The sequence below is a fragment of the Lepisosteus platostomus genome, chromosome 8 (genome assembly GCF_059453375.1).
Source record: "Lepisosteus platostomus isolate fLepPlt1 chromosome 8, fLepPlt1.hap1, whole genome shotgun sequence".
NCBI classification, from domain to species: Eukaryota; Metazoa; Chordata; class Actinopteri; order Semionotiformes; family Lepisosteidae; genus Lepisosteus; species Lepisosteus platostomus.
The window spans coordinates 60,570,319-60,594,605 of record NC_142618.1 but is presented as its reverse complement, the minus strand read 5'-3'; the positions used below and the strand labels follow the sequence as shown (position 1 = coordinate 60,594,605).

The 24,287-nt window shown below is 40.8% G+C and overlaps 1 protein-coding gene across 1 annotated transcript in view; it reads left to right on the top strand.

Annotated features, from left to right (window-relative positions):
- The window catches only part of cntnap2a (contactin associated protein 2a), a 464,126-nt gene that overhangs the window by 350,917 nt on the left and 88,922 nt on the right, over positions 1-24,287 (top strand). The window contains exons 14-15 of the mRNA XM_088644173.1: positions 11,994-12,150; positions 17,163-17,290. Coding sequence (XP_088500299.1) covers positions 11,994-12,150; positions 17,163-17,290 — 285 coding nt within the window. The remainder of the gene's footprint in view (positions 1-11,993; positions 12,151-17,162; positions 17,291-24,287) is intronic.

Here is a 24,287-nt window from a genome sequence, read left to right as displayed (position 1 = left end):
GTTTTTAAGAGTAATTTGAAATCTCGCTTTCCTGGTACAGGGTTTGTCATGTTGTTGTTGTTTGTTTTACTGTCCCTGACTCTTACCTTTTTTGTATTTAAATACTTGCAAGGAGTCCTTTAATGGGAAGAGTGCCATTACCTTACGAAAGACCAAAGCATGCTTCAGAGTGTTAAACCATCTTTTCACACATTGTTCCGCAGTTCCTGACACAGGGAATTCCGTTATAATTCTATGTAATTCCAATTTATTCCCAAAAAAAAACAGAAATCCCTTTCTTCCCACTAAAAAAGGGAAATAGGCTGAATGGCATTCTTTCATATATGTAGATAACTTGCGTTATTTTTTCTTTTAACCTCCGAGATGTAAAGAATAGTCATTAAATTAGCACATTTTGTTGCAGAAGATGTAGAGTAGTTTTTTTCAATATCACAACCAACTCTAAACAAATGGTGCTGCCCTTCTGCAAAATATTTGCTTGGTTTTTATGTCCTCTGAGTTGACTTTATGTTCTTTTAGATGTTGAACGACTGCATGAATGCTTAAATTAAATTGTTAAATGAAGTTCATTTAATTGACTTGAATTTAAAATCTGAGAAAACCTCAGATCTGAGAAAACCTTCATGCCCCAGGTCTGTTTAAAATACCAGCTTACTTGTTGCTTAAAACACCTTTAACAAGCGTCTTTGTCAATATTCAAGAACCATTATTGCAACAGGCCATGACTATTGTATATGGACTCTAAAAAACTAGAACATATTAAAAAAAGAGTCAGTCACTGAATGAATCTGTCAAGGCTGGTGAGTTTTCACAACTAATTCTTTTCGTTTGGTTTGCCCCTGACTTGAATATGTGTTAGCAATTAAACAATAAGAGATTATAGAGGTGACTGTGTAGAGGGCCCTGCCTGCAGTAAACGTGTTCAAGGGGATAAAAGGGAGACTGAGCTATTCTCTTTTTCCATATTGTTCTCTGTAAGATGTGGCAAGACGACTTCAGAAAAGAAAATGTGTTCACTGTACAAAAGGCAAGTCAAGCCTGTTTGGAATGGAGTGAAATGCTGTGAATAATATAGGTAAAGATAAACGAAATATTTTTTTTGTTTTCTCATTATTCTTATTTCATACTTAATATTTAATACTGTATTTGTATTGTCTAATTTGTCATCATTCACTTGACTAACATTTAAATCTTGACCTACCGTGGTAAGATAGGGATCATCTGGTGGAGTTTATTTTAACGCTCGCATTTACTGTAGTAAAGGTTTAAAGTCAAAACTACTTGATGACACAGATACTGCAGTGTCTCTCATTAGAAGTCTCTCTGCTCAGTCACCTTCACCTCAGAGTCATACTCTCTAATGTGTTTACCTTCAGTTAACTGCACTGCACTCCTTAATTATCTACAGCAATGTAAGTTCTGTTTTATCACCATATTTAGCAAATGAATGTCTCTGGTATTATTTTGAAAAATGAATGAAATTTAAACTAGGCAGCCTCAGACCTTTGTAGCACATCTGCCTTGGTGCCTGATAGTTTCCTGATTGATATCAACGCTGTATAATCACTCCACTGCTCAGGAAGTGTTTGAAATAACCCTGAATAAAACAGTGCATAATTATTATTTTTATGCACTTCATTATAAGGAAAGACAGGGCAGCAGTGATGCCTTTGTCATTATAAATAAAGTGAAAAATGGATGCAACTTAAACCCCAACTAAGTGATAATTTACGCTGTTCATTCAGTAGGAGTTAATTATGATTGCTAAATTAATCTTAATTCCCTTTTCTAAACAGTTTTCATTAACCCCAAATCTTTATGCTGTGCAGAGAAAGCGCGTTGTAGGGGAGGAGAAAGACGTATACTGAAAGTATGCACTAAATGCCTTTTGTAAAAACCGACACCCATTCAGCAAAGGCGAGAATTTCACATGCAGACCTCTGTGAAGAAAATCATGCTGAAAGATACTGTTTATGGGTAGTTGCTGCTGATACAGGAAGAATAAACGAGTTATAGTAGATTAGGTCTTCCAGGTAAATGTCCCAGGATAGAACTGACCGTTCCATTCACACTGTGGTAACAGTATATAGACAGGTTATGTTTAACTGTCTGTAGACATACTTAAAACACACTAAGGAAGCAAAACATTTGGATTTTCATTTTTTTTTAAATCTGTAATCACAGATGATCTAAGGACTCAGCTCCCTAATCATCAAACCCCTTATACTTCTCAGCACAGAAGGAGTACACGCCTTCAGAACAAAACTTTCTTTAATTTTCTTTTCTTCATTTAACTGTACAGGTTTATTGGTATGGTGATTGAGCGTTTTACATTATAACAATCAAGAGCCATATGGACAATCAAGCAGATGCAATTTTAGCCATTCGTGTACAACTAATCTCACGAACTCTCCTCTTCTACAAAAGACATCCCTGCTGGTCACCCCTGCATCGGACTGGTTTCCCATCCAGGGACTAGTCCCACCTTAGACCTTGGGCCTGCTGGGGTAGTTCTCAGCTCAAGGATAAAGGTTACTGACAATGAGTGAATGGATGAACCAGTGTTTCTTGCACATTCCTACGTCTATTCATTATACAGTATACTTTCTAAAGCCCTGGGTCCTGCCAGCTTGCTCAAACTGGAATGTGAAAGTGCTTAACTGACCTAGCCTGACCCAGGTACAGTCTCACGTGACCCAAGTAAAGGCAATTTCAAAGGAGACAGATACAGTCTTACATTATTAATTGGACACCTTTCCATTATGTTTCTTCTTCCACTTCTTACAGGTTAGAATTCAATAAGGAATGCTGCTTACAGTAATCCAAAAACTGACAAAATCTAAAAATCTTAAGAATAACAGTAGTTTCTTTATTATTTTAATTTTACTTGAAGGAGCCCCATTTCTCTATGCCATTCTTTAATGCCTTCAGTGTGGTTATTTTCTAAAGTCTTCAAAAAAAGCCTACCATGCAGGGTTTAAAGCAGTAGTCCTGCGAGTGTGAAAACTTGGTGATGAATACTGAAAGTTCTGCTGACAGCAAAGAACTGATCAATGATCTCATTTGTGTCCAAGCCCCACTTCAGAGGGAAGCACTTCAAGTTGATTCATGTTTATGATTCTTCACACCAGTTGTGCCACCTTCAGAGCCCTGCCATTTCCAAATGTTAAAAACTTGAAAATAAAAAGGAAGAGGATTGTTTTCCGGGCATAGTGGTGTGAATTGCTAATGCAGAACGCGGATTTCCAGTTGAAAGCTATTTATACCCGCTTAGAACAGCGACTGGAGAAAATAACATCTTTAGAATTGCGATGAATTGCTCTTACAGTGTATCCAGTGTAAGAGTAATACAGTGTATGTATTTGCAATTATATATGTGACAATATACTGTATATCTGCGTTATTCTGTTAAAAAGACAAACATGTTTGTAAACTGTATCTTGATATAATTAGGCCCTCCTCAGAAATGACTAGTCAGCAGCAGCTTAATTACTGGAGTGCACCCACAGGACGTACATGCAGTGTGGTTTTTAGTTCTTTGGTTGTAATAAGGTTCAAGGGATTGCTTTCTTTGGCTGGAAGCCATGCAGCAGTTTTTTGGGTTTCATTTGTTTGGAAAGTGTGTGGCATTGCGGTGGTTTGAGATGAGTAGATGCACTGTGTTGAAAACCCTACGGTTATGCAAACTTTAAATATTTAGCAGTGGCAACAGGGGTTTCATTAGAAAGCCCTGAAGATATTGAAATGCATCTGGGTGGTACGGGGGCTGACCATGATCTCACCAGTGTCAGAGATCCACTTGTTTTACTACTGAGGCCTTGTTGATCATTCTAGTAGTGTCCATGAAGAGTAGCAATAAAGTACTGGATTAATTCTTTCAATAAACTATGTATCGTTTGGCACCTAATTTCTTTTATTTTTTTCTCGCTTCCTTTTACTTATATCTGACATTGGAGGGGAATCAAAACAATTCTAGGCTTTGCAAACTCACAGCCCATATTTGAGCAATCACCAATCCAACAGCATTGAATGAAGGTCTGGATTTCATTTTTGTTTTGCATTTTTTATATAAACCCTGCATGAAATAATGTCAGTTTCTTCACATTTGTATAACCTTAAATATTAGAACTGTATTAGTCTTATGCCTACAGAATACAACCGTGTCACTTTGCGTGAGCTCATGCAAGACTGAGCAGGTCTGCCCAACCAACATGTTTTTGTACTGTATGTAAAATCCAGTTTCTAATAAAATGCACTGAAATACAGGATGAAGTAAAATAATAAAGGTTATATTATTTAATCCACAGCCTACAGTATCTGCCTTCTATTTTCAAATTCAATGAATTATACGCTGTCCTTATAACCTTGTAGGGCTGTTACTCATAGTGTGCATCATGTTGTCTTCTTGTCTTCCATTGCTGTTGTGCATGAGCTCGGGTATCAGAAATAGTTCAGTAAGCAACAGAGCACACACTGTATTTAGGGTGCAATAGTAATGGAGGAGTAATGGAAGTTGCCCTCTCTCCTCCTCTAAAAATCCAACAGTGGTGGTGCTTGTAATCTACTCCACTGCCCGAGTCAAAATTAAGCCCCGGCATTCTGCTTAAGGCCAAGTCTTTTCGCCCTGGGTGTTGACTCAGCAGAATCTGGCGGATGCATAAATTAGCAATTACCAATAACCTCCCTAAATCACCCATATGTTTATCATTAACCATGAATTTAATAGTCTCATCATTTAAGCTAAGGTTTCTAAATCGTTTTGCTAACTGTGTGTTTTGTTATTTTCCTGCAGCTGCGAACTGGGTGAACTGTAAAAGAGTCATTCAGTGTTCTGCTACATTCTGTACAGTTACTTTTTTAACATCTTCTGTTTTTTCAGTGATTTTCACATCTCGTGCTCTCAAGTCTTCACGTGATTTTTGAGATGGTGGCATTTTGGCCAGGACTGTGGCTTCACAAGTCCAGGGTTTGGATTTAGTCCTGACTCCTGGTGTCTGTCTTCCTGGGTTTTGTATGGGCTCCCCATGTTTTCATGGACTTTCCCTGGGAACTGCTGTTACTCCTTGTGCTTACAGACATTTGATCTTCTGCATGGGATGGAGCAATGGACAACTCATAGTGCTGCAGGCCTCCTTGTTTTAGACGTTTTATTCTTTTGAAAAAAGGGCCGATTGCTCTTCAGTTTTATTGAGGAGGATCTGATATGTGCTTTTTACTTAGAGTCTTCAGAGAAAATAGAAGTAACAATGGAACAGTAGTAGTGGGCTACAGTGAAAGTATGTTTTCTCAATTGGGATTAAGCACAGTCAAACTCAGCTGCATTATATAATTAGTTAAATCAATAAAGACATAGCTAGCTAGATTTCTATGCTACAAAGCTTATTCTTTGTATTTTAGCAAGAACTTTTCCAGGAATGGGCTTTTTTAAAGGAGTGTTGAACCGTGTTAAACTGCCTTCCTTGTTTCTCTCTAGGTAGCTTTATGCTTAGTTTACATTTTTATTTGAAATTTCTCTGTTTTCTCATAAGAATAATGTTTCCAAGTAAAGGTCAAGAATTGTGTTTCTGCATTTCGATATGTTCTTCTTGATATTTGCGATAGGCAATCAGGAGAGCCTGGAGAGGTTCTTATGTGAGGTGTACACGAAGAGTAGGGCATTATTACAGAAAATAAATGTTTTGAACAGAATTTTATTTTAAAATTTCTTGGGAGCATTTTCCTGAACCTTAAAATAAGTTATCATTTTAGATTTTTTTTAAAAGAGTTAAACTATATGTTTAACAAAAGTCTATTTAAAATAGATTAAAACAATGACATTTCTATGTTAGAAGGCACAGCAACATCTTTCAGTGTAGGTCAAACTAACCTTGGTACTGTACTTGAGAAACATGCTACAGTATGTAAACAAGGTGATCATTTAAGGCAGGGGTGCCCTGTTCTGGTCCTGGGAGACAACATATCATCTGCTTTGACTGCTTGTGCAGCTTAACTGGGTTTGTTATAATATAATATTGATATATCATTATTAATTAATAATAAAGTATTAATTACCAAATTGCAACCTTAATTGAAACTACCATGTTGCTTGACCAGAATACTTGCATGTTTTTTATTCTCTCCTCATAAGTTTGGAATTTCATTTTACTCATGAAATGCAATAGGTAAAAAAAAGATGGTCCTATTAGTGAAGTCAATTAAGGGTTCAGTTTTGTAACGGAGAGCTGTTTTGAGAAAAAGTCCTGGAGAGTGAAAGTAAGGTTCAGGTTGTTTTCCATGATCCAATTTTAGCAATTTTAGAAAATGGTTTATTTCCCTTTCTTTTATGTCACTTTTACTCAAGTGTGAGCAACAGAAAATGAATCCCATTATTAAGTCAGTTAAGGGTCCAATTGTCTACCGGAGAGCTGAAACAAAAGCCTGCAGCTATATCAGGCTGCAGCACCAGGACTGGGAACCTCTGGCTGAAGGCATAGGAATCTGCTGTCCTATTGCTAATTGGCATCAATTAGAACAATTTAATTAAAGTTCATCCACACACAGCATGAGGACTACACCCATTGTGGCACTTACCAGTGCACTCTATTAATGTGATGCAGTGCAATGGGAACTATGTTCCCCAATGGCCCGAGAGGGTGTCTAGTTCCTGAAGAATTGGGGAAGGGTTTCAAACTGGTCCGATTAATTGAATGATCAGATCAAGTTAAGCAGCTAAGATCTTGAAGTAAAAACCAGCAGAGACTGTGTCCCTCTTGGACGAGACTTGTACGCCCCTGCCTCAGATCATCCATATCTTAGGACCCGAGGAAAGAGAGTATATTAAGTCTCAGAACCGGGCCAACCTGGCCATTCTCCACAGGTGCAGCCCTTGAGAGCCGTAACAGGCGATACCTGGATTAGCACCAGTGCAAATACAAGGCGCAATCATCTTTACCTTCTGGCTCACAGATATTTAAAAGCTTCAGTAATTGTGAGAAGTTTAATATCATGGCTCCAATTATATAGAATTCACTAAAGGAGCAGCCCTTCCTACATTCCACCTGGTCTGTGCGATGTTTTTCTGTGGAGTTACCTCACTTGCTCACATGTGGAGGGTCTGGTTGGAGTTTATCCCAGCAGAGCCTCCAACAAACTGTGAGCCAAGAAACGAACAGGGATTTCTGCTGCTGTGCGTGCGAATATGACTGCTGACAGCGGTGTAATAGTCCTCGAGACCCAGCGTTCAAGCTGAGAGGAAGAAATGCGATCTCTCCGACAGGGAAATGAAGCTGTCAGTCAGGCCCTCTGCAAGAAGGCAAAGCAATACCATTTACGCATGACAGCAGCCCTTTCTTTCCTGCATTCTAATTCTATATATAAAAGCAGAGGCACAGCTTTTGGTTGTGCGCTTGTCTTATGGTTGGGGAAATCTAAGGCAGCTGTAAGCTGGGGTTGTTTAATAAAGATTGAAAATCTGTCCTTTACAATCACAGAGGGATGAAATCTGTGCAAGAAAAGGTATTATTGGTTTGAAAGAAAAATAACTTTATACCATGGAAATGAGTTTTGGGCCTTCATGATCAAGTTTCTGTAAAGAGCAGAAATATTTGTCTCGCTAATAGTTACACTAGACAAATTCTGTGTTGCCACACATGCACAATAATTAGAAAGAAACTCAGATCTCTCTGCAGGATAGGTTTGACTCTTAATTTGTGATAAATTCATTTTCTTCCTCTAATGAAATAAATACAAAATATCTCAAAAATAAATTTTAGGGGACTGATTTGTATATACAAGTCTACGAATATATTATTATTTTATAAAATATCAAAATTATACTGTAAGTATGCTTTGGTAAACTTCACTTTTAAATCTGAAGATTTTGGTGCTTCAGGTTAACAAGCGAAAGTCCACAGTAAGGTGATTTAAGGTTCTTTTTTCAGGATTTGAATTAAACACTGAACTTTCTGGATTTCGCAGCGGAATCTCAACCACAATGAAACAAAAAGTTTTTTCAAGTCAAAATTAATCTCAATATGATTTGCAAGATCATGACTTGCCTCAGTGCTATGTGTTAGGAAACGACAAATTCCGACGAGATCGTTTCTGATCTACTTTTCCGGGAATGCTGGGGGGGTGGGGGGTGGTTGTGTTACGTCACCCTTCACCCAGCTGGGCGAAGATAATTGGTCGGGTGACAGCTTAGGAGCCAGGCAGCTAAAACTTCCAAGAAGGGAGCAAGCGAAGAAAGAGAACGTTGTTCTGCTGTCTGGGGACCAGGACAGGGCAGGTCCACTATACTGCATCACAACAGTGGGAGGAGAGCCTCTGGGAGCCTCGCAGAGAACCCTGGCTTTGAGAAGAGTCGCGACGAGACTTCGATTGTAAAGCCAGTAAGCAGCTCAGCTGCCTGGTGTTGTTCAGTGAAGGAACAGAAGTCTAGTCTGAAGCTCAAAGAGGTTTGTGCTGTTCTTTCTCGTTCTGGTTTCAGACCTTACCAGTGGTCTGCCTTCAAGTGTCTGTTTACCTAGACACCACCTACTACACGATTGCCGCTGCGGTACACCAACCCCTGGGTGTATCATCACAAATATTTGCAGAAACAATTAAAAAATGTGCACACAAGCAAAACGTGCAACAGAAACTACGTTCGGGCCCAATGATGCGTCCCCCTCGACAGAGGTGTAGATCTTGTGCTCAGCGCTGCTGTGCTTAGCGCTTGGACAACAGCTCCATGTCAGGTTGACAGGAGCTCATTAACAAACGCCTGTGGTGGGAGCTCAGCTTCCTCTCCTGAAAGGCTCTTCCTAGGAAAAGAACCATCTGCCGTCATGTTTATTGTAGCATTTTCTTTTTGTTATACTAGGCCCTCCACCTGTGTTTCATCAGTTCCCTGTGCCTTCAGTTTCTGGCCAGGAAGAGCAGTGTAGGCAACCGAACTGGCTTGGTGACGTCACTGGTCACTGAAGCTCAGAGAAACAGTGTATTTATCTGTCCTGCACACGTGAAAATGGACCAAATATTGTCATTTCTATATATATATTCATTTCTATATATTTCTTTCAAATAAATATACAGAAAGATATATTTCTATGTCAGAGTGGAATGTAGAAATTAAAATTTAATTTACACTAAAATAGGTCTTTGTAATAATACCTGTAGGTCATCTTCCTAAAGATTAATTTGCACTCGATGTGTGACCTGATCTTTCATTTTACTGATTCAAATATTCAAGTATCAGTTTCTGTGCTGCTACAAGGCAGCTGGTGATGCAGCTTCAATGCATATTTATAATAACACCGGGAGCACACATCTGCTCAGTTGTATGGTCTAGTAAACCAAGCAGTGTGGGAAATCTGCTTCAGGAGAGTCGTTAACCATCAAGGATTTACATAGTTTATAACACTGAGTCAAGCAAACTTTTGCTCTTGGCTGGTCTTTCTTTAGGATGTAATTAGTATAAATTTTATTTCCAGGTCTTCTGGAAATACCCAGAGTAGACTGTCTTTTGTATTCTGTATATGTTGTTCCTTTTTTATTGTCAGACTCTCGACGTTACTCTGCAGTTTGAATCATAACAACCTCCTGTGCAATCTTATTAAAAATATTTGTCCCCCACAGTTACTTGTGGGTTATGAAACCTGTCCCGTGTGTTTGAGAAGAAGGAACAGATCAGCTTCCTCTCCAACTGGAGAACAAACAAACAGATTGAAAACGCAAGCCTTTCTGCTGCATTTAGCAGTCTTGCTGCTGTGGCCTCCTTTTAATTGGACTGTCCCAATCAATGTTTTGTGTTGTAAATGACGGGAGGCAGACGAGGGACTTAATGTATACTTCGCAGTCCCTGCCAGTTTCGGCACTCACTGTCCCATCACTCTAAGATCTCACCGTCAGCTCTGCTTCTGCTACACACTAGTTCAGGCTAGCAGTGGAAACAGCCTAATAGCATCAAAGATACAAGGCTTGCCAATTCTCACACATGGAGGTTTGTATTAGATAAGCTACTCAGGAGGTCCTAGGAGTCTTTCCAGTTTTTTGCAGCTATTTTTCTTGGAGAAGTTAATATGGAAATCACATTCTAAAGGTGAACATTATAAAATAATACTTACATAATAAAAGTTATCTGATGAAATGATGGGACAACAACTATTTTTTTTGCAAAATTCAATATACAGTATATTTTAACACTTTTTGTGTGTTACATTTTATCGCAGAACACAAAATATGGATATGCTAAAAATTATTCTAAAGCAGATTGTTGAGTGTGAAGAATTTAAATTTCATTTGAAAGGGAAGGAGTATTATTTTAACTATGCTCTCTGGTGACCTTCTGCTCAATATGCTAAACTGATGAATAGTTCTTCATACAGCAAGCTTGGATGTAATATACTGTATTGTGCTGGTATCAAGGTAGGAGAAGCAATATTATACAACTTATTAAAAATCTGCGACCTCAGCCTTGCCCTGTGTTAGCAAGTCATACACTGTGGAGACTCGTGAAAGAAATATGCTAACTTCTTTTTAACAAGTGCTGCACACTGGCATCAGTATTACTGAATAGTCCTTTATTGCAGCTACACTGATGGTTAATCCACAACCTCCTACACAATACAAACAGAATACGTCTCCTTGCCTTGATAATGGCAGTTACTGCCTGACATTTCGTTTATGAAAATCCCTGTGCAGGGTTACCACTCGATCAGACAATTGATACTATCCAAAGACCAATCAACCCTCAGTGTTCATGGAACTGGATTTTTTTTATATTTTTTTTTTTTTAGGGGAACCAGAAAATTACTCTCCAAACAAAAACAAATCGAAAAACGTTTTAGACTCCAGCTCATAAATTCAAGTACTGCGTATTCACTTTCATTTACTTGTTGTTGTCTTTTCCCCTTTGTTTCCAGTACTTTAGGAAGGAAACTGACTGTTTTTACTTGCTTTTACTTGTTGTAATGAGCGAAACTCCCTTCACAAACAGTACTTGTGTGCAAATGCTTTTTCCACTCTGCAGGACGTAGCCAATTCCTCTGTCCCCCGAAACCGCCCGAGGGACCGAGCGCTTGAGCACCAAGTCCAGATTTACTTAAGACAAATAACACGTTTCATAGTATTTCACCAACAAAACACCCAAATCTTCACAGAAAACCTCATATCAATCGTAAATAGACAACCGGAGCTTCACAAAACCGTTTTCAGAACCGAAGAGCAACGAGGCCATCGATCGCAAGAACACTTTTCATCCGATGACGTATTTCAGAAAAACGTCCAAAGCACGCCAATAATCAATAACCCAGCAAAACACGACCGCAAAAGCAAAAAACAGTATATATCCCAGGTTTTTACCTTGTCTGGGGCTATTGCAACTGAATTTTGAAAATGACCGCCTCGAAAAATTTATAAATTTTGGGGGGATGCATGAAATTTCACTCCAGGTCCAGTCTTCTAGCTAGCAGACACCGAGGGCAAGGCCTACAAGCAATTTCAGCTATTTGGAAGGAGGCCCACAACTTTTGATAAAAAATTATCTTTAAAGACGGGGGAAAAGTTTGCCTGCTGTTTGGTTTGTTTTTTCTTCTGTATATTTTTGTCTGCTGGGTGGACACGTTAAGAGATAAAAAAATTTGATTGTTTACACTTAATTCCAAGGGGGTTCGCTTCAATTTAAGACCTGAACCGGGCTTCTGCTATGTTCTGCTGCAGAGATGTAACAAAACGTTTAAGGGGAGAACATTCCAGGCGGGAAATTGGCTCTGGGGGCCAGTTACAGCAGGGCGTTGTTTAAAAGACCAAGATTTCCAGATGCCGAGTTCGAATTAAATTGGTTACCCAGCCGTGTAATCTGCGAGCAAATCCGTCCAACAGGTGATTTCCCACGTGTGCCTCTCCAGCCCCCAGGTGATTACTCAAGCTTGCCTGTACTCCGGCCCCCGCCGGGCTTGGATGGTGCCATGAAAACGTCCGTAGTCGCGCAAACATGCTTAATGTTTTTTTTTTTCTTTTCGTTTTGGTTCTAGACGGGGCCCCTTACACTTGGTGGGTTGGCAAGTCCAACGAGAAGCATTTCTACTGGGGTGGCTCCAGCCCCGGCATCCAGAAGTGTGCCTGTGGGATTGAGCGGAACTGCACCGACCCCAAGTACTACTGCAACTGTGACGCCGACCAGAAGCAGTGGTGAGTTCATGGCGCCTGGCTTCCAGTTTCAAGGGATCCCTCCCGATCCCAATCCCTCTCCTGGGGACCCTGGCAGCTGCTGGCTTTCATCGCCATTCCTTTACTTAATCGGATCCTGCGTTTTCAACGGGCAGGTTGCTGGATTGGAACCTTTTTGCTTTAGTTTAATTTTTCTCTGTTTGCACCTACTTTTACTGAAGTCTATTAGGCACTCGGCGGTTTCATTAGGGTGCTCCAGCAGAACAAGGACCAGCAGGTGCGTGAGGCTCCAGAACCACTGGGGAGTTGGGGAACCATTTGTGTGATCAGGTGCAGCAGACAAGTTTTTAATCTGATTTGCCGTGCTCACTGGATTAAATTATTCCAAGCACAGTTCTGACACACTCTGCTGGGAATTATGCAGAGGACAGTGGTCGGCAGAAGGTAGCATTCTTTGACAGGTATGCCAACGAGCAGAGTTTTCTCAAATGTTATTTCGTTTAGATTTAAGACACGAAATAACGTCTTGGCTTAGAAGGACGGTATGGATGGTGGCCAGTTGAGAGCTGTCAAGGTCCTCTGTCGAGTACAGCTAGACCGTGTCTTCTCTTTGACACTGCTTCTTCCTGTAGATGCTGGAATAAGAGGGGTGTCTTTGGAGAATACCATTCTTCAATGGAAGCTCCACTGCCAATAATGAGCCTCCGTGGAAATTGTGTCTGTGACCATGTTTTTATTTTGAATTGGCAAAAACAACACTGCTCAGTGAAGAGATAAATTAATCCTTGTGAGGATTGTGTGGCGTGTACTTAAGAGTTCTGCATTTTAACCAGCTGTTACAATACATACGAATACAAATTAGTCTGTGGAGAATAGAAGAGTTTGGCAGTGGGACTCATAAACGCCTTTGATTTATTTGACCTTTGGTTCATTATCTGTGCGGGTCACAAATAGTCAAATGCTGCGATCCTTGGAGCTTACGCTTTGTCTATTTCTATTTTGGAAAAGAAATATAACAACAAGGATATGCAGACCCCCTGTTAAATTCACCTGGTTTTGCTGTGAGATGGGTGACATGATGACTAAGGCCATGCAAAATTTAACACATTTTAAAACGGAAGTTTAAATCGAATGGCAATGCTAAAGCACATGTGGTTAAAGGTGAAGTGTAATTCCCATCAATGAACCTTATATATAATAAATCACATAAGGAAAGACCATATCAAAGACAAATATTGGATATTTATTTTTCATTATCAGAACATTATCTTCAAATGCAGTGAAAAGCCAGTATTAATAAAGGAATGCTTTGGACATAATTAAGAGAATAATCAGTTGTACATGACTTTAAACAGACTGTCTCTGGCATGCTCAAGTAAGTGCGCAAGATCTTCCTTCTATAATCAAAAGGAAGGCTCTGAATGATTCCCTAGAAAACCTAAGAAACTTCTACAGTGGGACGGCTCGCCTTTTTGGCACAGAGGAAACGCGGTGGGGTTCGGCCCCAGCGATTCTCTGAGACTGTGAGGGAATCCTGTCGGGGTGAGAGCGGCCGATGCCATGCCCGCTGTGATAACCCGTGGGCCCGTCCGCTGCAGTCGCTGCATCCTTATCGCGTTCCAGCTGCTCAGGTGTGTCCTACAGGGGTGTCCCGTCCTGGTCCGGGGGGGTCGGCAGCAGCGCCTGCAGAGCTGAAGAGCCGAGCCCTCGGCGAAGCCAGTGACCAGCTGGGCTTGCCCGCGAAGTGCTGAGTCGGGATGAAGACCCGCAGACAGCCCGGCTCTCCGGGACCAGGGCTGAACAACGCAGGAGCGGACACTCAAATATCGCTGCCATGTCAGAGAAAACTGTGTTGGCCATATACATCTTTGGAGGATACAGGAAAAAAAGTCATTTGTGATCCTTTTTGATGGAGGCGCCATTCCTCCGAAGTAGATCCGGGCGCGTGTTTTGCCCTACAACGTGGAAACGTCTGGAGAAGTACAGTAGCTCAGAAATTGTGCCAAAAACGAGGTGAACTAATTTGAAGAGCCACACAAGAGGAAGACCTCCTGGCGATGACTGCAGGGCCAGGGTGTAATAAACGCAGAGATAGCGTTATTCTGTTTGGGGCAATTTAATCATCTTTGTGATTGGTAAGCACAAATAGAAGGGGGACAATGTGACTTTCTGAGTTGTTGAATCTCAGCAAATTTGAGCAACTAAAGCGCACAATCCTCAGAAGCTCTACTGATTTTATCAACACGAAGAGATTCTTGTTAAAATAATTCAAAAGAATAATTGCATGTCAAGAGTGGCACAAATTTTCCAATACAGGGAGAGAGAAGGCACACAGTACACTGAGATATGTGTAATAACTTATTTTGATAAAAATTGAAACTTTCCCCATATGCTTGCCCTTCAGCGTTAATGGTGTGTGACTGTTGTTTTCTGTTTAGCTCTTAGTCATCATATGAAATTGTTCTTCAGAATTTTTTAATACTTAAATGTTAGTGTGATTCTATGATTGTGAGAATATTATGCTATAGCTTGGGACATGGCACCGAAATGAGAGAAAGCCTCTTTTTTAAATAAAGGTTATTACTTGCTTGGCTTATTGTACACCTGCTGTCCAATACCTGTGTCTTTACCCATCTCTCCATTGGGGCACAGCGCAGGGGCGTGTTCAGTGTGGAGGCAGAGCCCCGGATTAAGGGCGACATTACCTTAGCAACCACAGCTGTCCCGGCAACAAGCAACCCCCCCCGCAAGGGGAGAGCCTTCTTGCTTCTTTTTCTTTCTCTCTTCTCCTGTCCCGCTGTGAACCACCCCCCCCACCCCCGCAAGGGGAGAGCCTTCTTGCTTCTTTTTCTTTCTCTCTTCTCCTGTCCCGCTGTGAACCACCCCCCCCACCCCCGCAAGGGGAGAGCCTTCTTGCTTCTTTTTCTTTCTCTCTTCTCCTGTCCCGCTGTGAACCACCCCCCCCACCCCCGCAAGGGGAGAGCCTTCTTGCTTCTTTTTCTTTCTCTCTTCTCCTGTCCCGCTGTGAACCACCCCCCCCACCCCCCACCCCCGCAAGGGGAGAGCCTTCTTGCTTGAGGATTCACTGGAGCAGGTTGTGTTCTCTTTTGTTTTTGGCCTGGTGCTCCTTTTCGTCCAGACTGGGGCCCGTCAGACAGTGCCGGTCCAGGCTGGGTACCGCTGTCCCATGCGGTTCTCATCTTTCCCCCGGGCCGGACCCCACTAGATAGGGACAGCCCAGCCTGGACGCTGCTGTGCAAAGAGGTGTATTTTCTCTTTCTGGTTTTTTTTTCTGGGTTTTTGCTAGCCTCCATCCTAGTGTGCCTCCTCTCCCTCAAACTGGACAGCGACGTTTAACTGCGTTCACCGCAGCTCGGCCAGCTCCCACACTGCTGCGCCATTTTATGGCAGAGCCTGGTTGTTTCTGGTCCTGCAGACGTCACTTTCGGGGATTATACAGTCTACACCCCCCTTGGACTTCTTCACATTTTAATGTGTTACAGCATGGAACCATGATGTATTTAACTGAGGCTTTTTGCCACTCATCAACACAAAGTACTCTATAATGTCCAAGTAAAAAACAAATCCAGACATTTTACTAAATGAAGTAAAAATAAAAAAAAGGAAATATGAAAAAAAGGAATTGAATGTGTAAGTATTCACCCCCCAGAGTTAATACCGCCAAGGACCACCTTGGGCAGCAATTAAAGCCTTTGCCTAAATAGGAGGGATTGTTTTAGTTTGTCCTTTGTGATTTCTCCACATTTCCCTGGTTTGAAAATACCAGCGGGGAACTTGCTGTAAACCACATTATATTTTTTAAGAGAACTGCTGAATGTAAATGCAGTCAAAATAATGTGATGTATCTTCGCTCCTCAGTAAAACTCCCCGCTTGTATCATCCCCGTTAAAGCCCCCAGTGAGTGTTGTTCTCTCTCCCCTACGGTCACGATCGTGTTGGTTCTGAGTGTGTGCAACCAGTCAGTCAATCTGTAATCTCATGTGAAACATCTCGGTTGAGAGTGAATGCAGGCAACAAAAACAGGGCTCCATTAAAAACGGACAATTTGAAAAAAAGAACAGACAGATCAGAAAAGGGATGGAGATTGTTTTCTTTTTCACTCCCCAGAGCGTGGCGAATTGTGTGAAAGTGAATTACAGTGGTGGGGTATCACCTTTGTTCCACGAAAAGCAGAACTGACAGATAAATTTCAGACAGATTACAGGCTGAATGTCACACTTTTAACAACAGATTTTTATAAAGGAAAACCAAGAGTTTTGTTTTAAATCATGATGCTTAAAAAGATAACACAGCCTGAGTTTTTAATTATATACTGAAAACAAAATGCTCTTACAATCATGTTAAATAAAGTTTTCTTCACATTTTAAGTAACCACCTGTTGACTTCAAAAGTTTTAAAGGATAATATTAAGTTAGTAATATATTAGATATTAGATAGTATTAGATTCAAGACCATTAACGTAGACCAACAGAAAGCACCATTTCTCCTGCTAACATTCAGAGCACATGGTTGCACCATAGAAAGTCTCCCCGCTTAGGAATCAAGCACAGAACCCAAATTTCCACTTCACTGTGCTGGAGCAAATGCTAGGAGCACCTTTAATTGCAAATGGAATTTCTGTAGCATGATTGTTCTTGTGCTTTAGTGAAGAAAAACTCGGATTTCCTGCAAGTTCAAGTCTTTCATTTCTCAACATACTGTACACACTGTCCGCATTAATATCCTGTATTATAGTTCTGGCTTCCATTTTTTCCCTTATTGTTATCTTCTTACCCTGCCTGGAGAGAATCCATCCTGACAAGTCTCAACACCACTTTTGAACATTTTTTTTTTATTTCTGTTGTTTTAACATGTCCCCAACACCAGTAGAAACATATTATTTTTTTTTTTTGTCGCAAAGAGGTCTCTTTTATTTCTGCCCTCTCTTGCATTTTTTTAACTCAGGGTGTTTCTTTTGACGGAAGCTGGTTAAGCTGGTTTGTTTGCTAAGCCGATGTCTCACCTTTCTGCAGGAGGGAGGACGCTGGTCTCTTGGTGTACAAGGACCACCTGCCCGTCAGCCAGCTGGTAGTTGGCGATACAAACAGACCAGGCTCCGAGGCCAAGCTGACTGTTGGACCACTGCGCTGTCAAGGAGACCGTAAGTGCAGTTATCCTGGCTCTTCAGCCAAGTCCCACGGGTCTGGGAGAGAGAGAGGCTTCTGTGTTGTCACTTTGGGACATCAGGTGTCCCGTCTCACGCTCCTCCTCACAAACGCCGTGGCATTCCCAAACGCCCCGTTTCTCGCCTTCATGCCCCCTGAAGCCACCACGTTCTCACGGGCGCCAGGTTTGCACAGATTCTCACTCCTGGACCGATTTCCTCCTCGCCTCTCTCTCCCTTCAGTATTTGAACCTCTCTCACTCACCAGCCCGCACTCACTATTGGGAAAGCCTCCCGCAGAGTTTCTGTAGTGCGTGTCCTGACCTTCTCGACTGATTTCCCGGTTCCTGATCTAAACCCCTCCCTTTTCGACCTCGCCTTTCAGATGCAATTTTTGGATTGTCTTTCTCGGGTAACCAGACTCATTCCTACATCTCCTGCCGACCTAGCCTCTGGATTACATGTCTCGGATATAGTCCCAGTGCTACTCTGCATTCGGCAGGGTTCACGGCAACACATAGTGTAGGATCGCCCTGTTCAACCTCTCGGTTCCTGACATTAGGCTTATTCAAATGTAATGAAATACGTATGTGGGATAACACAGACATAAAATACATCATTTATAGTACTGTATGTGTGTGTATGTTATTTAGCACTGATTTAATTAGTGAATAAAAACTCAAAATGCAAAATATTTTGAGAAATTCTTCAGTCCTGGACTGGTAAAGGAAGCATTTTATTGTTTTTAAATATTAAATGAGTGTATAATTGTAAAGACAGATTGAATTGTACAACAGAGGGTGATAAAGTTTGCTTTTGTGTCATGGGAAGGTTTAGTAGGAAATTATGGAGACAATGTATGCTCAAGATGATACAGTACGTTTAAAAAATAATGAAAAAATCAGTAACATAAAGTACGGACAATAAAAAAATCACTTTACATGCAGTTGCTTTTTAATTAACTTTTCTCTGGTACTTACGTATAAAGATAGCAAATATGTACTAAGGTGAGTCCTACGCTCACTTTCTTGGTGTGTTTTATTCATTTAGAGGACAGTTATAAAATGTGAACTGTGTGAAGCATGCTGAGATCTGTTGACTGCCCTAGTCTTAGACACTGTGTTATCAGTATTGGCACCTGATCTTTGTAAATCCAGCTAAATAAATAAGAGGATAAAAAATTAAACATTTTTTTAAGTATGCCAAGATGCAGAGAAATATTACACTATATTTTACATAGACATGCATTTTCACACCTCTTTATTCTCATTAATCACCATATATATGTTTTACCATGATCAGTTCCATCAGATTGCTATCACCTGTAGACAAGCCCATTTTTGCAGATTGATTCTGTTGCTTTGCGCCTGCTTTTTGTTCTCAAAGCAAAGGAATCTGCTTTGCTGCTGCAGACACTGTGCCTTTGTTGGACTGGCCAGTACAGATGAATTAGGGAGGAACTCACATGAATCGTTTGCTTCTCCTAATGAAAATAACCCATGCATAACCTTTTGGTTAATTGCTGTAGAGACCTTTAGTTTATTTTCAGAAGGGTTGGTCTGATTAGCTTCTGTAGACTCCTTGTTTGCTTTGAGCAACAGTTGAGTGTTTCTGTTGTTCTATAGCAGGTTAGGATGCATTGGGAAACCCATCTCATTAAAACAGTTGTTTAGAGAAACTCTACGCTTACATACTGTAGAGTGAATGCGCGTTAAAAAAGGCCCATGGACACAGCTGTCTTTTACAGTTTTTCACAGGTGCTTCGACACTTTCACGTTTCACAATGAGTCTGCTTAAGTGCAAAAATGCAAATTTTATTCCCAAATGCATTTTAACCCCAACTACACACTCCAGCATCAGAAACCTTCCTCACTTACTTTTTTACCTTTATTGTCCCCTGAAGGAAGTTTCATTTGCATGCAGATAAAAAGACATAACACAAAACATGTAACACATCATGAATCTCCATTAGCAAATAAAAAGTATGCATGCATGCATAAGAAAAGAAAACAAGTCATAAGCCTTACATTATCCTCGTAGTAAAAAATAAATACAAAATAGATACAGTAAGTTGGATTGTCAGTGAGTGCAATAGATTCGTCGCGTACACGATGAAAATAAAATCTAAGAATCCTGCAACCTGTAGCAAGTGCAAAATGGAGGGAATGTTTTTGGAATAAAATGTGACAAAGCCACCATGAAAAAGAAAATATTCCCACCAAAACAACAAAATAATTATTTAACCAATAGTGTAAATTCAGCGTACATCGAATTGTGATCACAATTTTTTGGAAACCCTTTTCTATAGTATAAGTGTGCTGTTATTCTTACAAAAAAATAAAAAAAACAAATTAATTGATGAATGATGTTTTGTGTCAAACAAGAACAATAATGTATTTCTGAGTGCCAGCTCTCTCATGCACCACAGGCATAAATTAAATTGACTTTGTAAGATAACAAGATGTACTGTGACTGCAGCTGATTTCATATTGAAGTACATACAGTACATGCCGATGCACCAAAAACTATTCCAGGAGGATTATTGCTGTTTCGTGGGCTTCTGCAGTTGCAGAAAAAACGTCTGGGCCATTACTGATACATTTCTGCTGGCGATTTCTCTGCACATTCTCTATGTCACGTAATTTCTCGCTCTGAGAAAATAAGGGCCACATCATGGAAACGTTCTCGACCTGAGCTGACCCGTGTGTCAGATCAAATTCCATTTTTCTTTTATTTTCATTACCATTACAAACGGGTTTCTTTTTGCTTTCTTGTTTGCGGTGTCTGAGATTTGATAGACGGTGATGGAGATGAAGGTGAAGCCACGAAACAGAACAGAGGCTGCTCTGTCAATGGAGCAGCTTGGCTCTGTGGCCCCTGTTGGCCACTTTCGCCTGTCCCTGCTTGTTTGGCTTTGCCAGGTGTGATCTAGAACTTCTGTCCAGCTGCTGCAGCCAAAATGTCAGATTCTGCTGCACAGAATTAGTTGTGCATAGCACAGTGAGGCAGAGGTTAGCATTGCTGCCTCACAGTGCTGTTGCCCTGGGTTCAGCTTCTGGGGGCATATCTAGTTTTTACATTCTCCCTGAGTTAATGTGGGTATCCTCTGAGTGCTCTGGTCTCCTCCCACAATCAAGTCAAACGGCTAGATTAATTGGTTTCTGGGAAAGTTGCTCCTGGTGTGAGTGTGGGCGTGTCTGTGTCTGTGTGTGCCCTGTGATGGACTGCCGTCCTGTCCAGGGTGAGTGTGTGTATCTGCCCTGTGATGGACTGGCGTCCTATCCAGGGTGAGTGTGTGTATCTGCCCTGCAATGGACTGGCGTCCTGTCCAGGGTGTACCCTGCTTTGCACCCGTTGCTTGCTGAGATACGTTTCCCTCTCAGAAAACTACATTCTACAATTTTCTTTCATTTGCAGAACAGGTTTCAAAAAGGAACACGACATGAATTGTGATGCATAAGTGAAAATGGAAAAGTGAAAAGTGCCAAATGGCAGCACACCAGCGAAAAATAACTGGGCTGTCATGGCAGCACTGGAGAACCTGCACATTCACTGCCTGTGTCAAATTTGAGATTTTGTATCGGCATGTTATAATGAATAAGAAAGACAGAAAGGAATAAAATGCTCAAGGAGCAGCTGAAAGGCAGAGTTCTCAGCTGACTTTCCGTAAAGCCCATTGTAACTTGAACTACTCAAAGCAATGCTTACAGGTTCATGACTTACGTTAGTAAATCCCAAATGCAGCAGGTTTACTAGACCTCTTTTAATCCTAAACAGTTTAAGGCTGTGGAGAAGGAATAAATTGATCCTATTGAGCCTTAATTGGATCAGTTTAACTCCTCTCGCATGTGGATAACTGATTTTAACAGCTCATAGAGATGTAGAAAGCCTGTTGGATTCCAGTTGTGAGCCCCTGACTTGGATTGAGCTTTTGGAAAGGAACTGTAAAGCTCATAATGCCATCAAGTGATATGTTAATGGGAAAACTAGAAAATTCCCTTTAACAGTCCCAAACCCCCTGAGCCTGGGCTAACCCCCATGTTTCCCCTTGTGCCGCTACGCATAGGGTCTTTTTTGCCCTCCTGGCCATTCCACGTCATGCCCTTCCGACATCTGTGACAGTAGTTAGTAGCTGCTTGATCCAAGTATCTCATCCAGATGTTTTGAAACGAAACCAGGATACCAGGTTCAACAGCATGGCTTTGCAGCTTGTCCAGCACTCCCTCCCACATCCTTTTGCATAGTGAAATCCCACCTGTTCTTGGTTTTACTTCTGTACAATTTGCACTTGAGTCCTGTGGTGATGAAGGGAGTAATAATACTCAGTGAGACAGCTACAAAGCAGCTGATTTTTTTGTATTTACTGGTGGTTGAAATTTCATAAAAGTGCAATATAATTACATTTTAAAAACTCTTCCCCGTGAGAGAAGCACTACTTCAGTTGAAACATTACCAAAAAACATGCATGTTACTTATAGTGTAGTACAAGGGAAAAAAAAAGTATTTTCATGATTTTTACAATTTGGGAACACATATTAGGGCAAATAAAATTCAGTAAAATATGAAAGATATTAATTTGTAAAAGGTTTAGCATAAGGCTCCAAAATGTTCATCCAGAAAGTCCATTTCACACATTTCCTTACTTTTCTCAAAGATAATCACGCTCATAAACTTAATTTTTCCCTCGTTTTAAATTACTTAGTACATGGTTTTGAAAGTACTGCTTTTCAGGGGGATGTAAGGTTTCAGTGCAAACATTTTAATACATTTGTTCTCTAAATGATTAGAGACAGATAATCCTGTGCTTTGTGCGAGGAGTCAATTTTGCTGCCATGCACGATTAAGAAACAGTAAATGAGGGGAGAAGCCAGGGGTGTGGTAACCATTTGTTGGAATGTAAAACGCACGACACATTTTCCATGAAGATTTATTAACATTTCATTGCATATATTGGTTTGCAGAAGTGATTTATGGTTTTCATATCTGCTGAATACAATTAGAAGCTTCTGTGAGAAATTAATAACATTATATCTTATGGACATCTGTTATTTCATTGGTATCCACATTTGGCTATTTAGTAGTGTTGTAGAATATTTTAGTTTTGCCAGTACTTTCCATTTTATACAGTATGTATTCCAGTGCTACAGTGGATATCTCGGATACTGTACATAACCCGCTTCGACCATCATGTTTTAATAAAGTCCCAGGAGCTAAGCTAAGAAAACGTAGAACATCTCTGGGCTGTCACATGTCCTAATTTGATGAATAAGCTTTAAATTTTAATAATTCAATATTTCATGATTTATCGTGTTCTATCTTTACGCCTTGATCAATATTCTAGGAATTTTTAAATAAAATTAAATTAGGAAATTGTTTTCTAGCTCAAAACCACAGAAAACTTTACAGTTGCGTTACTAGACACAGGAAGGAGTTACAATACAGTACTGAATATGGATGTTTGGATTTAAAATATTTTTGCAAAGCCTCCACTGTTTTGTGCTGTTATAATAACACTGACTGCTCTTTATACATACCTGTATATTATGAATTCATAAAAGATAAGTTTGGCTTATAAGAAACAGAGTTTGTCATTCAGCATCTTTAAGTCACTTTAATCATCATCTTCCAACACCTCATCACAACCCATCTTCACACGTTGTACTTATTTTCCATCTAACTTCAAAGTTGCCCAGGCATTTGGTTCTCAAGCTCATTTGCTGGGTTTGCAACAGCTCAAACAGCACAAAAAATGTCTATTGCTCCTTTTGAAGGACCAGCTACACCTTTTCCATCAGGATTAAAGTCCCGATTAATCCCCGGAAACACTTTCTGTGCAAGGAACAGGGCAGCTTGTTCCACAATCCCAGGAATCACTCAGGACTTTTTACATAAATCTGGGATCATTTACAGTACATTCAGTGGCTCTGGCTCTGACAGTATTTTAACTCAATCAGTCGCCTACTGTGTGGGAAGGGACACGAAGAGACGCATCTCAACACTTGCATATTGAAGAGTTGTTTTACGTTTTGAACAGGGAACGATCCCTGTGTACCATCCCTGTCAATCGCTGCATGACTGTGTTGGAGCTAATTGTGGACACAACAGGTATTGATCACTAAAGTAGAGGTGTCTGACATGAGAGTTAGGTTTAGGGTTAGGGTTAGCCAGCAGCCATATCACCCTGCATCTCACAGGTGGCAGCCCACTGAAGCTCAGCAGGTGTGAGCTGGTTGGTACCTGGATGGGAGACCTCCTGGGAAAGCTAAGGTTGCTGCTGGAAGAGGTGTTAGGGCCAGTACGGGGCACTCACTCCCCGGTCTGTGTGGGTCCCAGTGCCCCAGAATAGTGATGGGGACACTATACTGTAAAAAGGTGCTGTCCTTCGGATGAGACGTAAAACTGAGGTCCTGACTCTCTGTGGTCATTAAAAATCCCAGGGCGTTTCTCAAAAAGAGTAGGGCTGTAACCCTGGCCAAATTTCCCATTGCCCCTTACCAGTCATGGCCTCCTAATAATCCCCATCTCTGAATTGGCTTCATCACACTGTTCTCCTCCCCCATAGCTGGTGTGTGGGGAGTGTTCTGGCACACTATGGCTGCCGTCGCATCATCCAGGTGGGGCTGCACATTGGTGGGGGTGGAGGGGAGTAGAGCGCTTTTAAGTAGAGTGTCCACAAAAGTGCTATATAAGTGTAAGCAATTATTATTAAAATTATAAGAGCTTGTCATGTTTACAAATGGTCAAATAACATTACAGAAACACACAGACCAGATCTTTTCAGCATAGAAAAAAATATCCATCGTTGCTTTTGATGGATGTAGAAACAAACATGCACACAGGCACACAGTTAGGAAATCACTGAACAGTGAAATAAAGGTTCTGCCATCACCATAGGTCCCTGACTGCTTCAGACCCAGAAATGGATGTAGCTGGAGTTGTTTTATTGCCTGTGATCTAGTGAAGTATAGCGTGTTTATCATCAAAGAAGTCATTT